The sequence below is a fragment of the Orycteropus afer genome, unplaced genomic scaffold (genome assembly GCF_000298275.1).
Source record: "Orycteropus afer afer isolate SDZICR_OR568_19922 unplaced genomic scaffold, OryAfe1.0 scaffold00252, whole genome shotgun sequence".
NCBI classification, from domain to species: Eukaryota; Metazoa; Chordata; class Mammalia; order Tubulidentata; family Orycteropodidae; genus Orycteropus; species Orycteropus afer.
This window is the reverse complement of record NW_006921839.1, coordinates 1,041,756-1,059,530: the sequence shown is the minus strand read 5'-3', so window position 1 is coordinate 1,059,530 and position 17,775 is coordinate 1,041,756. Positions and strand designations below refer to the sequence as shown.

Here is a 17,775-nt window from a genome sequence, read left to right as displayed (position 1 = left end):
GCTGGGCAATCGACTTCCGTAGCGATACTGCCTCGGAAACCCAAGGAGGGGTCACTATGAGTTGGAGCTGACTTGATGGCAGTGAGGAGGAGGAGGAGGAGTAGTAGTAGTAGTAATGGTGATCCTATGTTGCAGAATAGAAATGTGCTCCATAGAGACTTTTCAGAAGCAGATCTCCAAGCCTTTTTTCCAAAGTGTCTCCAGGTAGGTTCAAACTGCCACCCTTTCAGTTAGCAGGTAAGCCGTTAATCATTTGTCACCCAGGGACTCCTATAATGATGCATATATATACATGCCAAATTAAATGGGAGTGTTCTCTTTTGCTGTTTATGTCATAATAGATATGGTAAATTACATAAATTTCACCTATAATAAAAGATCCTTAAATTTAATTCAATGATAGTTGGGGAATCTGGTTTATTGATTAAACCTGTTTAAAATTTTGGGCGAAACACATTCAGCCATAACAATATTATATTTTATTATATTTTATATTTTGACTATTATTATAGTCAAAACTTATTAAGAATGTACTATGTGCCAAGCACTACTGCACTATGCATGTACTAATCTAACATGTACTATTACACCCTATATGTACTAACAGTCTTACAACAACCTTATCAGTTATGTACAATTATATCTTCATTTTAGAGATTAGAAACTTGAGGCACAGAGAGGCTGAAAACTCATCTACCAGCCACATGGCTTAAGTGAGTGGCTAATAAATTTTCTCAGGTTTCAAACCTAGGTAATCTTAATCTAGATCATGGTTCACTAACCACTCTGTTATCTATGTGAACCTGTTGAGTACTGAGTAAAATGTTTTACATTTTGGCACTTTAATAGCTGCTAGCCTATAAATTTAATAGCAATTATTACTAAACACTTCAATGTACTGAGCACTTCCTAGGTTCAAAATGCATAATTTTTAATATCTATACATCAGCTACTAAAATTAAATAGTTTTACCAATATATGCTATTAAAAATAAATTACTTTTAACAATACAACAATGATGAAAGAAAAATTATGTATTAGGACCCCACAGATCTTCTTAAAACTTCCATAGTGATACTGCCTTGGAAACCCAAGGAGGGGTTGCTATGAGTCGGCGATGACTCAAGGAACAGCACACAACAACAGAAGTGGAGGATCAGCGAAAAAGGGGAAGGTCCTCAATGAGATGGATTGACACACTGGCTGCAACAATGGGCTCAAATACAGGAAGCATTGTGAGGCCAGCGCAGGACCGGGCAGTGTTTCATTCTATTGTACACAGGGTTGCTACGCATCAGAGCTGACTCGACGGCACTTCACAACACAAGAGTATCAGCAGTAAAGTAGCATTTTAAAAAGCGCTGGGTTTTGACACCACCTGTCACTAAATAACTGTGCGACTTTGAGAAACAATTCTCATTTTACCATCTACTAGGTGACTGTGTTACGGTATGTGTCAGGATTTCATTTCTCTTTATGGCAGAGTAATATTACACTGTGTATATATTCCATATTTTGTTTATCCATCCATATAGACGGCACTTAACAACAACATTTAAATAGCTGAATAAAATGTACCTCTGACATAAGCTATTTTAATGTTTCTCTGCTAATTCAGATGGTACCACACATCCTGAAGTTCTGTAAGATAGTTATGATTATTTTACTGTAAAGAAAATTAAATTATGGATAGTGCATTAGTTTTGTATCATCAGATAATAGGCCGTGCTCAAGAGGCAGTATTTATTTTAATTTCCTTTGTCATGCAATGTAAAGTAAGGATGAATTAGAAGTATGGGAGAAAGTATAAAGCAGGCAAAAGATAAGAACAAAAGGAAAATATTGGCAGTACCCATTTTATTAGTTTAACCCATAAAATATCACTCAAATGATATTTTACTAAGAAACAACACACAGACAGATCTTGCTTTGCACAGTTCTGACATGTACAGATTTTAGATACCATAAAGTAAATTAACACTTGTCCTCCAACAACATGGTTCAAATTTAAGTTACCCTGCTATATTAACAGGAGCTCTGGTGGCGTAGTGCCTAAGGCAACAGTGAGTAGTTGAAGTACAAACTTCACTGCCAGCTCTCTTCAGTCCACAAATCACTACAGAAATAAAGATGGATGGACATCATGATTAGTGACCAATCACGTCACTTCTTTCAAGTTCTGTCAGTGATTGGTCACTATGCCATCCATTACTCAGTTCATACAGAGATAGCAAAATATGTGGTTGTGTTACCTACTTGTCCCACAATGATAAATGCACATGACATTTTACCAAAATGGATAATGCAAGGAACTGGCCAATAAAGAGATAAAAGTGCAACACCACCACCACTACCAACAACAACAAAAAAACGGAAGTAGTAATGCTGGCAGTGATAATGGAAAATAGTGGTGATGAAAAGGATGAAGATATCCTAAAGGAGTAAGTAACTTCACATTAAAGGAACTCTCAGAGATATTTCATAACACTGAAAACACAAAGGATAAATATTGGAAGCAAATTCAAACTTGGTGAAAATTCACCTAGGCGTAGAAAGGATGCTTACTCTGTATTATAAGTTATACAAGGTGGCAAGTACTGTTAAAACTGTTTTTTTACAAAGACATAAAACAACTCGCAGTGTTTCAAATTACAGTGTGGTAAATATTACTTTTACTACATCTCCCTTTTCAGTATACATTTATAACCCACAGTATTTAATGTTTTATTTTGAAAAAATTTAAAGGTCACAGAACAACAAAATCACTTGTATGATTTCAGTCTGCATGGTTCAGTGAATTGCTTGATGTGGCCCTTCTAGCCATTGTCCTCCATTCTGTGATGTTTTGTAAATCTCATTATCCATGCCTATTTGGGGTGGTGTGGTAGTTAAGGTCAGTTATCAACTTGGCTGGGCAGCTAGCTGGTAGTAGTCATTCCCTATAATGACTGGCAATCGACTCTGTGATGGGATTTAGGTTAATTCTGTTGGGGCAACACAGGTGGAATGTATCTTGAGTCCCTGCCTTGCTGGAGGGTGTAATTCAAATCACCACCCTTAGCTTCCCTGAGGGTATACCTACGAACCTCCTGGGAAGATTCGCTCTCCTCTTGCTCTGGCTTTGTGTCTTGGATCATCCTCATCTCACCCTTGGATTTGGGACAGCAGCCGTCATCTGATCTGCTGATCGAGGTTCATCAAACCCCAAGAGTTGGGAGGATCCGCCAGACCTACTCACGGACCCAGGACTCACCAGCCTGCCAGCCTCCACCTCTACTACGTGAGACGAACCCTTCCTTGGGTGTCTGTGAGTTCTGTGAGGCGTTACAGTGAAATACAGAACCCTAAGACTGGGGAAATTACTGGGAGGAGGAGGAGGAGTTAATGTCTGAAATGATGGAGTGGCATGGTAGTTTGGACATTTGGGACATCTTTGACCTCCGCCTCATGGGGACCGGACTCGTGCTGATCTTTCTAAGAGAAATTGTTCAAGCACATGGTAATCTTTATAGTCCTGCCAAATGCCTGTATGATGTTCATGGTACTGTGAACCCTGGTGAAATAATGGGTTAAATGCCCGGCTGCTAATCCAAAAGTAGATGGTTCGAATTCACCTGCTGCTCCACGGGAGAAAAATGTGGCAATCAGCTTTCATAAAGATTACAGCCTTGGAAACCCTATAGGGCAGTTCTACTCTGTCCTATAGAGTCGCTAAAATCAGAATCCATTTGATGGCAATGGGTTTGGTTTTTGGTTTGGTAGGGAGGACTATCTGTATTCAATTTAATACATTTCCTCTCGAAAGGATTAATAGTGAAAGACACTATCAATAACAAAGTCCTTAAAACAAGATTAAAAGGACAAGGGGCAGGTAAGATGGAGGAAGTAGAAAGAACATTTTATCAAAATACAGAAACTATATTATAAACATATACTGTATATATCACAGTACTTTAAAACAAGCTGAAGATTTTAAAGAAAATGCAATACTACTTTAAATTTGTATAGTTTAAAATATTTTTCTACACAATACCTAATTTTCTCCTCACAAGACAATTCATCCTATGGATAAAGAAACTAAGGAATAGATTAGTTAAATGATGGGCCTAAGGTCAGGCAGCTATTAACTAGTGATCCAGAAACTAATTGCCCTAGTCTTAAAACTAATTTATTACTCACTACATTGCGCTATACCTAAGCACCCTTCTATTTACTGGTTCAATTGATCTGAAAAGGTCATTCTATGATTATTAGGTTAAACTTATCATAAAGCAGTAAGGTTTCCAAAACACAATCCCAGGACCAGCAGTATTGCCTGGGAGCTTGTCATAAATGCAAATTATTCAACCCCATACCAGATCACTGAATCAGAACTCTGAGGAAAGAATGTGACAATGGGTGTTTTCGAACAGCCCTTACGATTCGGACACACAAGTCTGAGAATCACTATTACACTCCTTCTTTAGTTTTCTTAAGTTATGACAAATATTTACTTATATAGTTTTCAGGAAAGTGTCTTTCTACTTTAATGAATTAGAGCTTGGATACTGTTTTGGAAATAGGTTGGTTTTCAAAAGTACAATCAAGAAATAAGCTGATTAATTATTATTATTATTATTACTTTAAAAAAAACCTACCCTGAAGAAAAATCATATTAAACATGAAATTAAGAATCAGCCCATTCCAACTAAAAGACACATAGTACTCAATTGTGAAATACTTTCCTTCCAGGAGTGGCTGGTGGGTTTGAACTGCCAGCCTTCTGACTGCTAACCAGAAGGCTGGTGGTTCAAACCTACCAACCGCTCCTCAGAAGGAAGGTTTGGCAATCTACTTCCGTAGTGATACAGCCTCGCAAACCCAAGGAGGGGTCACTATGAGTCAAATCCGACCTGATGGCAGTGAGTTTGGCTTTTTTTATTTTTCCTGATAAAAGTCAGAACCAAGAAAAGGATGACAACAAACATCAAAATATTTTTAACACTGCTCTGGAAACACCAGTCAATGTAAACAGACAATTCTGGATATGAGAAGAATAGAAAAGTCATCATTGTTGATAACATAAAATCAGATGCTAGGGTTTTGTTTAGTGATATTTAGATTTGTTTAACCGCAGAGTCATTAAAATAAATAAACCAGCTGCTGTCGATTCTAATTAATGGTGACCACGTATTTGCAGAGTAGAACTGCACTCCACAGGGTTTTCATGGCTGTGATGTTTTAGAAACAGATTGCTAGGCCTTTCCTCCAAGTGTCTCTGGATAGGTTCAAACCAATAAATTTAGCAGTTGAGGATTTAACGAAGTACACCACCTAGGGACTTCTAGTCCTTTAAAAAGAACTTTATTTCTTGAAATTCTTGCAGGAATTATTTTTCTCTCTAGTCCTTAATTTTCCTTTTCCTTGAAAAACACTTTTTATAATTTTTTTTAATAATCTTAGAAACAAAAACACTTCATTATATATAGAAGGAAAGATTAAAATTGAAGGAAAAAGGTCATTCTAAATTAGCATAAACAGATTTTATGCAAGATTAGATATTAAAACAGTTTGAAAGAAACACAAGTTCTATTCCTTTCTGATACATCCAATAACTAGAACCAAGTCAACACTGTTGACAAAGCACAGAATTTTTTTAATAAAGAGAAAAGATAGATTTGCTTAAAAAAAAAAAAGAGGTAAATAGATGGGTAGACAGGTATGAATGACTAGGTATGTCTAGGCAAAAGGGAATATACCTGTGACCATATATAAATAAGGAGCTCTGATGGCATAGGGTCTAAGGCTGATGGTTCAAACCCACCAGCCACCCCGAAAGGAAGGTTGAGCAATCTACTTCCATAGTGACACTGCCTCGGAAACCCAAGGAGGTGTCGCTATGTCGGGTCCGACTCGATGGCACATAACAACAACAACATAAGAGTGTCCATATAAATAGAACTAACAGGGGTCAAAGTTATGGTAACTTCTTAGGCACAGTCAACCACCCTGACGGAACTAGTTGTTGGACCTGTGGACTCGGGACAATGGTCCCAGGAGACATCAAGCTCAACTGGCATAACATACTACACAAAAACATTGTTCTACATCCTACTTTGGTGAGTAGCAACTGGGGTCTTAAAAACTTGCGGGTGACCATCTAGATGCAACAACTGATCTCTCTCCATATGAACCACAGAAGAATGAAGAAAACCCAAGATAAAAGGAAACAACTAGTCCAAGGGACTAGTGGACCATGTGAACCTCAGCCATGAGACCAGAATAACTAGCTGGTGCCTGGCTACCACTGTCAACCACTTGGAGGAGGATCAGTGCAGGAGATCCTGGATAGAGTGGCAAAACTCAGAATTATACAAAAGACCGGGCTTGGTCTGATGGAGCCTCGTGTGAACCCCAAGACTATGGCCCCTAGTTCCCTTCAGGTCTGGAAATTAACTTACTCTCATGGCTTCCAGCCAAACATATAGGGTGAACATTTACATAAGGTAGATAATACTCCTTTGAAGGATCAATCATGGAAGAACAGAAGGGAAGTATTTGCATAGGGAAATAGGTCAAGAGGCAGGAATACAAAGGAAGAAGGACACACAGAAGACTTAACTACAGGGAGAAGTGGGAGGAAAGCTATTAACATCGTGGGGAAGTGCAGTCAATGTCATGAAACAAATGTGTATGAACTGCTGTATGGAAAATGAATTTACTCTGTAAACTTTCAGTCAAATCACAAATTTTTTTAAAAGAGCTTTAAGTTCTATATGTGATCTCCTACATAGTTTCAATATTCTTATTTTTTTATTATTGCATTAACTTGCTTAGTAGCTTTTTATCCACTGACAATACAAATATAAACTTCAAATTATTATTTATATGAATATCTACACACAATGACTGATGTGTATTTCTCTCATGAAATGAATTTTGTCTTATATATATGTTTACAGGATAACCAGATGCCAGTCAAACTGATAAACTAAAGAAAGATCATAAAGTAAATTGCTTTACAGGAAAACAGAAAACCACTCATTAGAATGTACACATCCAAAGAAGTGTTGTCTCCTCCTTCAAAGCAGTAACTGTGGGAGACTCTCTACAAATCAATTATCATAATGCTGCCAGTATTCAAAAATATTTGTGGAATGCATCATTTGCAGTTCTTTCCTGTCTGCCTCCTTCTTTTGAATGAATAACCCCACAGAAAGAAAATTCGCTAGAAAGGAATCAGATTCTAACTACCAATTAATCCAAGTTGTTTAGAGCCAAGTCTGAAGAATGGTATGTAACTATAAAACAAAAGTACTTAACCATACGGCTCTGCACAGCATTTTCAACTGTGCACGCAAGTTGTAAAGAGCGAGCCTCAAAGATGCCTGTAACCCCAACCATAAAGATGATATATAACCAATTAAGACTAAAAATGGTAATCTAGATCAATCATGATAATGTGAAAAACTTAAATTTTTAAAACATTGTGTGTATGTATGTATGTATATGTATATATATATGTGTGTGTGTGTGTATATATGTGTGTGTGTGTGTGTGTATATATATATATATATGAAACAGATTACTTTAAAAAAATAACATTACTTTGGAAACTGAGAGAAGAGATAATGGCTTGAACTACATCAGTGACAACGGGCATAAATGAATGTGAATTCCATGAACATCTGGAAGGTAGAACAATCTCCCTATCTCTACCTGACTGGTCAGGAGGGTTGGTAGCAAAAAGAGGGAACCAGGCTTGCATTAATGGATAATACAAGTACCATTAATTTAAGATACAAAATGTAGTTTTCTCAACGTATGGTGAGGGGGGGAGGAAAAGTGAGGAAGAGATAACGTTTGGTCAGGTCCCTGGGTAGTGGAAACAGTTTGTGCTTGACTACTAACCTACCGAACACTGTGGAAGAAAGGCCTGGCAATCTGCTCCCATTTAGTCACATTTTATTTTAAGTGTCTGTGGGATGGTCAAGGGAATATATTCAGCAGGAAACAAGATATATGAATTTGAAGATCAAGAGATAGCACGGCAGACTGTATTTTCCAAGATCAACACTGTAGTATCTTCTATTTTCCATCTTGCATGCTTGTCTATAAAGTGACCTTGCCACAACTCCATCAAGAGACCAAGTAAAATTCCCCATTTCATGAGTCTGAGCTGGCCTTACAGACTCATTTCCAACCAAAAGAATGCAATGGAAGTGGTGCTGGATGACTTCTAAAGTCAGGTGAGAAAAGGCCCAAGACTGTCTGAGTCTCTTAGAATGCCTGCTCTCTGGATACTCCCTCCTGGAACATCACTGCCCTGATGTAAGAAGCCTAACCCACATGGACACCACAAATAAGTGGTCCAGTCAGTAGTCACAGCTGAGCCCAGCTTTCAAGTCATCACACCCCAGGCGCCAGACATGTGAGTTAAAGAAGCCTCAGAGGACACCAGCTCCATTATTCAAGTTTCCCCACCACCACCCTACCATTTCAGTCTTCTCATCTGAAGTCCCAAGACAATGTGGAACAGCCAGATCCCCATCTAAATTCCTGAAACACAGAATCTCAGACCATAATAAAATGAGTGTTGTTTTAGACCACTAAGTCTTGGGGTGATATATTATAGAGCAACAGATAACGAGAAAAGATTGAGTTAGGAGGTTGAAGGAAACTGGGGTTTGAATTAACTCCTTGGCAAATGGGAGAGATAGCAAATGGGGAAGCAGGAAAATTCCTTCTAATGTGTTCTGAGGCTTTGGATAAGGAAATCAGATGGTTAAGAGGCATACCAAACAAAAAACCACACTCACTGCTGTCCAGTCTGATCTGACTCATAGCAACCCCTCCTTGGGTTTCCAAGGAGCTTAATAAAATACAGCTACAGTTTTGTCCTTAAGCCAACCCCCTTGTGACAAACTCCCTATCAGCCTCCTCAGAATCTTGATAATCTAGAGATAACCATCCAAACTCTGACTCCTCTGTCAAGACTGAGCTTAAATTTTACCAGCTCCAGTCTCCCATCCATCCCCCACACTCTCTCAATATTCTTATTCATTTGCTCCCTTAAAAACCAAAAATGAAACTCATCACCGTGGAGTCGGATTCGACTCATAGTGACCCCTCCTTGGGTTTCCAAGGTAGTATCACTACAGAAGTAGATTGCCCAATCCTCCTTCTAAGGAGTGCCTGGGGGATTTGAATCGCCAGCCTTCAGGTTAGCAGGTACTAAGTTAGCCCTCAGGTACTGCGCCACCAGAGCTCCTATTTGCTCCCTTAGCACCAGGAATATATCTCTACAGAGCACTTACCATACTGTCCTGTGACTGTTTGCTTACTCTTGATTCTCAGCCTACTCAAAGGCCAGAAACATTTTTCATTTTTCTGTATTCCTAGCACCCAGCAGTGTCAGTAACATAGTAAACAGACATTCAATACATGTCTATCATATTCATGTATAAATATGATAAATATCAGTAATTGTTAAAACATGAAATAAATATAAAGTCTCCCTGGTTTTCTGTGCTATTTCCTTCCCATACCTTTCCTGCTTATGGTTCTTAAATCCATCATCAGGGGCAGAAAGTCATACTAAGTATTTCTATAGCTATCTGCTTTGATCTAAGCTTAATTTCTACTTAAATCAACTGAGTATTTTTAATAAATGGTTAGAAGAAACAAGCTATAAAATCCAGGTATTTTGGAGAAAAAGATGTTTTTCACCCATCAGACTCAGAGTTTCAAATCTGTTGTTGTTGTTATGTGCCGTCAAGTCAGCCCTGACTCATAGCGACCCCTCCTTGGGTTTCCGAGGCAGTATCACTACGGAAGTAGGATTGCCCAACCTTCCTTCCGAGGAGTGGCTGGTGGGTTTGAACCGCCAGCCGTCTGGTTAGCAGGCAAGTGTCTTAGCCACTATGCTACCAGAGCTCTAATTTAGCCATTCACTTCAAAAAATTAAACAAAACCTTGTGAATAGTCTCACTCGATGGTTTTCAAATTTTTCTGAATACAAAGCACAGTAAAAAAAAAATGTTTTATATTGGAACCCAGTACACACCTACATATAATATAGAAGCAATTAACAATTACCATTGCTATTGAGAATAGTCTCATTTTCTATTCTGTTCCATTGAAAACAACAATACTAACTATGACCCACAAATACGGAATTTATAATCTAACAATGGTCTGTGGCCACTAATACAAAATATTCTGGTCTAGGCTTTAGATTATAACAAATCAACTGTGCTTCCACTTCTGATCAACTCATCCTTGTTATCCTCACAAGGAAATGAAATGGTTGTAGAAGTGCTCACAAGCCACACAGCAACCAAATTCAAGTGAAGAAAATTTGACATTCACATTGGTCTTGTCAAAGAACTCCAAAGAGGAGACTCATAAGGAACCAAGATTTCTGTCAGATTAGTTGGTCTAAAAGAAAAATTATGAAAGATGAAGTTTCCAAGTACAGTGATGGCAGACAGCTCCCTGCAAAGATAATCTTATATGCCTGTAGTCTTATGCTAGATAAGCATGAGTCCCAGAAAATTATAGGAAAATAGCTTTCTTCTTGCTACTGCCTGTAATTCCCACCCCTGAACCAGCAAAAAAATTATTGTGTCCTGAATATGCACAGAGAAATCAGAAACTGATGAGAATCCTCCAATAAAAACAGAGGCAGGAGAAAGGATCTAGAGTAAGAGCGTTCCTTGGTGTGGCTACATCAATCTGAAAATAATGGTAGAGATGTACTAAGCACACTTGATGATCACTGTTTGGCCCAACTGGAGGCTGTGCTTCTCTCCAAGCCTCTGCTAACCAGAAGGGAGTAGTTATTATCTGCTCTGGATTCTGGACCTCATGTTCTCCCCAGAGACTGCTGCTTCATGAAGAAATTTTCAAAATTATTTTTTAAGGGAAAAATTTTATATTTCAATTCATCCCCACAAAGAAAATAAAGTCTTTAATTTTTTAGTTTCTCTACTGCTCTAAAATAGAAATAAACTCAGTAACTTTTAAAGTTAATTTTAGGGGGATCATGAAGGAGGTACAGAGTTAGGTTTCCTCCTTCTGCTTCATATATATCCTTTCCAGTAATGGTCCTTTCCAGAAAACTGATGACATTAGAAGCTACTCCTTCTAACTGTTTGCATGGGAACAAGTATTTTGCTGGGGTCAACTGAGTTGCTTGTATAGTGTATATATACTTATGTGAATATACAGATGTTCCCAGGTATTAAAATGATGAAAGCGCCAATAAAAGTATTAAGTTTCCAACCTTTTTAAACCTCAAATTTCAGCATCCCTTAAAATGTTCTTTTTTTTTAAATTTCTGCATTTCTTGCTGACATTTTTAATATCTTGAAGACTATTTTTCCCCAAGAAAGATGTTCTAATTTTAAAATGAAAATGAAAGGAAAATAATTTAACCTCCAAATATCTGCACTAACAATATCCCTACGCTATAAATAAATTATACTTGTAATAGTCATTAAGCCATATTATATAATCATAATTTATGAGGCTTTATCAGAAAGTACTTTCAATAATTATATAATATACACAAATGAAATTCTTTCTAAGGAATCTCAAAAGTATCTCAGCATAAACCAGTTAAGATTTTACTTAGATATATTTGTACATATTAAAAGAAACATTAGATGTCATGAGATAAAGTGTATGTGAACTCCTGTATGGAAAGTGAATTTGCTCTGTAAATCTTCACCCAAATCACACACACAAAAAAAAATTAAAATTAAAATTAAATAACCAATATGTTGTTGTTGTTGTTATATGCCGTCGAGTCAGCCCCGACTCATAGCGACCCCTCCCTGGGTTTCCGAGGCAGTATCACTACGGAAGTAGGATTGCCCAACCTTCCTTCCGAGGAGTGGCTGGTGGATTTGAACTGCCAGCCTTCTGGTTAGCAGTCAAGTGCCTTAGGCACTATGCTACCAGAGTTCCTAAATAACCAATATAGCATTGAATATTTTGAAGTAAACAAAGTTTCTTACCATCTAGACTATAGGTGATTAAGCCACAGACCATAAAAAACGATTTACATGAAGAATCATCACAAATACATACAAAAATACCAATTTTGAATTTCTCAAAATTAATTATGTCAAAGCTTATTAAAATAAACACACAAGAACAATTTTAATCTCCAGAGGCAAGAGAATGCTTGAAGGTTTATCCCTTAAAATAATAAGGTACAGAAATTGGTCTCTATTCACCTGGAGCAACAGAGGAAGCAGGAGGGTCAGGAACAGGAGGAAGATAGGGAATGTCTGGGTAACTGCCTCCATGAACAACTACCTTTTTGGCTGTGAGACCAGAAGAAATGGATGGTTGCTTTCCTCTTGTCTACCATTCTCATCAATCTACATGCCCTTCTTTGCATTCAATTCCTCTACAGAGAAATCCGGATCAAAAGGAGGAAATGGAGAACAGAATTTCAAATTCTCATGGGCTCTCGACTTTCTGGAGCCATAGAGGGTAGATGAACCCTGAAACTACTGCTCTGAGATAATCTTTAAACCTTAAACCAAAAATATCCCCTGAAGTTTTCTGAAAACCAAGTAACAGTTTAGCTTAACTAGTTAAAAAGGTCTGCCTTGAGCATTATGCTCTTTTAAGAAACTATCTGTATGAGGTCAAACTGAGAACAGCAAATCACAAGATTAGAAAAGAACTTTAGGGGCAGTGAATTTATGTTAATGAGAGAGGAATAACTCAAAAAAGGAGGGTGAGAATGGTTGCACAACTTGAAGAATGTACTCAATGTCACTAACTGTTGAGTAGTAACTGTTGAGCGGGTTGATGTTCTGCTGTGCATAGTCTCAACAACAAAATATATTGTTAAAAAAATCATAAAGTCAATGTTAGTATCTCAACGTGAAAAATAAAATTAAAAAGAAAAATAAGATACTCAGGCCCTTTCCTAGACTACTGAATCAAGATCTCCAGGAATAAGAGATGGAAAAAGTTACATATTTTAAGATGTTCCACAAGGGATTTTGCTGTAAAATCAAGAATGAGAGCTTCTATTTTAACTTCTTAAATTTGATTTCTCCATCCCCTCTATTATTTGGGTGGGTCTGGCCCTCATCTCTCCTGTGGCATAGTGTCTCCTCATCTCCATTATTGAGCCAGAGTGATCTTTGACAGGATAAAGTTCAAGCTCTTCAGCATGGCACACAAGACCCTCCTGATCTTTCCTCTTGTCTACCTACATACCCTTCCTTCCATCCAATCCCAATAAAAAAACCTGTTGCAGTCAGGCAGACTCCAAGTCAGCGACTCTACGTGTGTCAGAGTAGAACTGTGCTCCATACGGTTTTCAATGGCTGATTTTTTTTAGAAATAAATCACCAAGCCTTTCTCCCAACATGCTTCTGTGTAGACAAGAACCTCCAATCTTTCAGTTAGCAGTGAAGTAGTTAACCATTTGTACCATCCAAGGACTCCCCAATAATAAACAATCACTGGAAATTGCCTGAAGAGATCTGCATTCACACCTCTAGTTTCTTACTCTAAATGTGCCCTCTGCCTGCAACTCTACACCTACCACCCACTTGCCTGGTTAATCATTTTCAAGACTCCCCCTGCTTCAAGTCACATGTTCTATGTCACTGCCAATTAAAAATCTTCCAATGGTTCCCAATCTTGCTCCTAAACACAGCCTACAACACTGTATATGAGCCAGTCCAATCTCCAGCCTCATCTCCTACCATCCCTGCTGCACACCTTAGATCCTTAAAATGTCAATCTTTTGGGTGACTCTCTCCCACATTTCATACTTTTTCAACTGTTCAAGTTTTAGCTAATGATGCTCCACCTTCCTCAGAATACTTTTCCCATCTTTTCCTGGTTAACACCTACTCATCGTTCCAGAATAAACCAGCTGTCATCTCCAAGAAGTCTTACCTTGCGTTTGCAGACTAAGGTAATTATACTTATTTCCATAGCCTCCTCTGCTTACCTCTATCACAACAACTCATTTCAGGCAGTCAGTCCCTGAACTAAGACATATTCGAGTTACGACAAACCACACTTAACAACCATCCCTTTTTTTTTAGAAATATGTACTACATACAATGTTGCAGCACAGAATTTGCTGATATCACTCTCAGATGTACATTCACAGATGTTTAATTTTATGATTTACTTCTCTGCTCAAAACATGCCGCTTACGTTTAATTCTCTAAACTTAATCAGGGACTTCAGTTGCTTGAAAACATGGATCCAAATGCTGATCACTTTGCTAAAGTCGACAGGCAGACTTGAGAAGCAGTGAGAAGTCACTACAAAGTATATGAAGAAAAGGAAAGGATCATACAGACAATTCTCACTGATTTTTGACTAGAAATACCGTATCATTTCCAGGAATAATCTACATAATCCAGACCCTCCACAGTGGAGTTACTATAACAACTGATAATATGCTAACATTGTCCGACTTGCATTAAATTTTTATGATGTGTATTTTTTATGTACGTGTTAAAATATACCAGTAAGTTTATATATAATTTTTTCAACCCCCAAAGACAACTAATCATCAGAAACATAAAAAGTGTTCAACTTACATCAGAACTAACCTACAACACAGCTTTCGGAAGGGAACTCTGTCATAAGTCAGGGATCACCTTTACATTGAAATTACTGTGTGTTCCTATCCCTCATTTTGTTCCTCGACAGTAAACACCATATTTTATATCATGATATTCCTCTAATTTAGCACAGAATCTAGAACGAATAGGCACTTAACCCAAGTTCTTGAATATAGCAATAAATGAGAGGGTAAATTTACCAGGCTACTTAATTACACATTTCCTTTTCTCCAAAAGGACCTAAGTGGCTACAAATATGCTAACACCTAAACCTCCACCTTCACCTCCTATCTTCATGCTGTAAACAATTGTCAACTAAGCCTCCTTAGCTCTACGCCACTCATGCTCCTCAAACTTAAACACAACTGAATCATTTTCTTCCTCTACCCCTTCATTTCAAATGTGCTCATTTTCGTGTACTGTCATCATTTTTGGTGAACAGATCCAACCATCTAAAATCATCTTTATGGGAAATCTCAGAGTTATCCTAAATGCCTTCTCATATCCAAACGATCATGAAGCACTATCGATTTACTGAGATCTAAGCTCTTCATATTCACTGCCTTTGGTTCAAGCACTTGCTTCTTCTAATCTGGGCTATGGCAACAGCTTTATTAATCCAATGGTCTCACCGTCTGCAGTTCTAAATCCTGAAAAATTATGAAATACATTTTTCATAATGCCAGCAGTGATCTTCCTGAAATGCAAAATCATCACTTAACTCCTTTGCTTTGCACCTTATATCTATAAGAAGTCTGAACTCCTTAGCATTGGTATAAACAGGTCTTCGATGATCCAGCCACATTTTCCTCCCCAGCCTCAATTCTCTTCCTCATCCACTCTACCTAACTGTACCCTATAATCATATCGAACTTCTAGCAATTCCCTAAGGATGGCCATCCTATCTTATCCTTCCATGCTCAAGCAACTCATTCTGCCTTTAATATTCTTGTACTGAATACTCCTCTGGCATTCTTCCAAGCCTCAGGTCTAGGGTTATTCCTCTATAAAGTTGTTCCTGACCCATGTCCTTGCCTCTTCACTACTTCTGGAAAAAAATGATAAATTCTTCCTTTGGTTTTCATCTATTTAATACACACCCACCACAAAACTTAAATATTTATCATTGGTAATATCTATGACCATAAGTTGGAATCTACTAGACTGCAACTAACAACATTTATTGCAAATCTTTTCCCCCAGGAGACTATACTCCTGGAAGGCAGAGGGTATGAATGGTTTCATTTTCTGCTTCAATAATAGAAGTCCCACCAGTTACCTTTGTGGGGATTTTCTTCTTTTAGTTTTCTTCTCCTACTCTGCATTTAAATGTTGGCGGTCTGGGGAATAAATAACTAGCACTTCTGCATTATAGGAAAGTTATTTAGAAGCACAGACTCCTCACTGACATATACTTCTAACAAACTTTCATTTTATTGTAGTTGTACAACAAAAGAAGCCAGAAATAAGATTATATATGTCAGAATTTCCTCTTATTTGCCATTTATACCTATATTTACTCGGAAGGAAGGTTGGGCAATCTACTTCCGTAGTGATACTGCCTTGGAAACCCAAGGAGGGGTCGCTATGAGTCGGGTCCAACTTGACGGCACCCAACAACAACCTATATTTACTTGTTCTAAGAAAAATACTATTATATAATCTGCTTTTTCCACTCACGTATCTTCCCATATCAATGAATATATTTCCACCACATCACTACTTAGTGCTTGTAGTATGCCAGTGTATGGACATATTATTTAACCACTCTCATATCACTGACTAGCTAGTTATTTTCAACTTTCAGCTACTATAAACAATACAATGATAAATAAACTTGTCCAAATATCTTCACATGTCTGTGATTATTTTCTGAAGTAGAATTTGAAGTAAAGGGATTAAGAGAAAGGAGTAGATAGATGAGAGAAACAAAGAAAGGAGAGGAAAGAAGTGAACAAGGGAAAAAGAAAGGGAGGTGGGATAAAACAGATTCAAACAAAAAGATGCAAGCTTGAGTTTATTAGAGAAGAGCTGCTATTGTACCACTTTCAGCATGTTCATTAAATTTACATGAGCTGAAACTCTTCCTTGCAATCTGAACTGAATTATTACAATTCCTTTGTAAGAAGCTTATTTTTTCTGCCTAGATATTTATGGGATTAATATTTTATCCTTAATATTAAAAAAACTGCTAGACTGAGACCTGTTAAGTCTCATTACAGTTCATTTTTTCCTTCCTGGAATGTGGAAGTTGGCATACAAAGGTATTTATTCAGTTCAAGTTTTCTCCGATATATCTTTAATTATTGCTTTTCTTACAATTTCAGATTTTTTGTTTTGTTTCAGAAAAATGAAGAATGTTTGATGTCTTTTTTCTCCCTGTCTTCCATACCCAGCATCTTGTCTCTTATCTTTTTAGCTTCTTCTCTGTTTTAAGCATCAAGAGTCACCAAGTTTGTATTTCCACATCACATACTCTATAGTCAATTATGCTGTTACCGGTTCTAATGTTGATTTTAATTCTGGAAATGTAGTACTAGTTTCTTGCATTATCACATTTGGCTCCAGTTTCATTCCTTCCTAATGTTCTTTTTTTCCTTTAATCTGTACTTTCCCACTGAGTTTCTGATCCTGTTTCAGCTCCACTGTAATGACTGTCCCAGGAAATGACGTTGGGATTCCGTAGTGATCATTTTCAGTGATATGACCTTCTTCCAAGACTGTATTATCTTTGCCTCCCTCTGTATTTAATGCAGTTCCACAATGTTTTCTTTTTTCTCTCTCTTTCATTTACCTTTAAAGAAGGCAAAATGTTTCCAGATTTGGTGCTATCAGTTGAAAAAAATGTAAATTTTCCATGGCACCACTGTTCATCCGGGTGAAAGCTAAATCTCTTTAAGATCTACTGCTGAAGGGCAGACTGATGTGCAAATTTCCCAGACCAATCACAGTTTCAAGCAAGACATTATCTAATAGGGCCCTAACCTTCCTCTAAGACACTGTGGTGGCGTAGTGTCTAAGGTATTTGACTGCTAACCAGAAGGTTGGAGGTTCAAACCCATGAGCCACTCTGCAGAAGGAAGACAGGACAATACACTTCCAAAACAATTTACTGCCTCGGAAACCCAATGGGGGTTGCTATGAGTTGGAATCGATTCAATGGCAGTGGGTTTGG

The 17,775-nt window shown here is 37.7% G+C and overlaps 1 protein-coding gene across 1 annotated transcript in view; it reads right to left on the bottom strand.

The window, feature by feature from the left end:
- ARFGEF1 (ADP ribosylation factor guanine nucleotide exchange factor 1) overlaps positions 1–17,775 on the bottom strand; it is a 192,298-nt gene that overhangs the window by 150,259 nt on the left and 24,264 nt on the right. The window contains exons 5-9 of the mRNA XM_007949715.2: positions 14,593–14,615; positions 8,027–8,055; positions 7,308–7,328; positions 3,665–3,677; positions 5–27 (exon numbers count right to left, since the gene is read on the bottom strand). Of these exons, the coding sequence (XP_007947906.1) occupies positions 5–27; positions 3,665–3,677; positions 7,308–7,328; positions 8,027–8,055; positions 14,593–14,615 (109 nt within the window). The remainder of the gene's footprint in view (positions 1–4; positions 28–3,664; positions 3,678–7,307; positions 7,329–8,026; positions 8,056–14,592; positions 14,616–17,775) is intronic.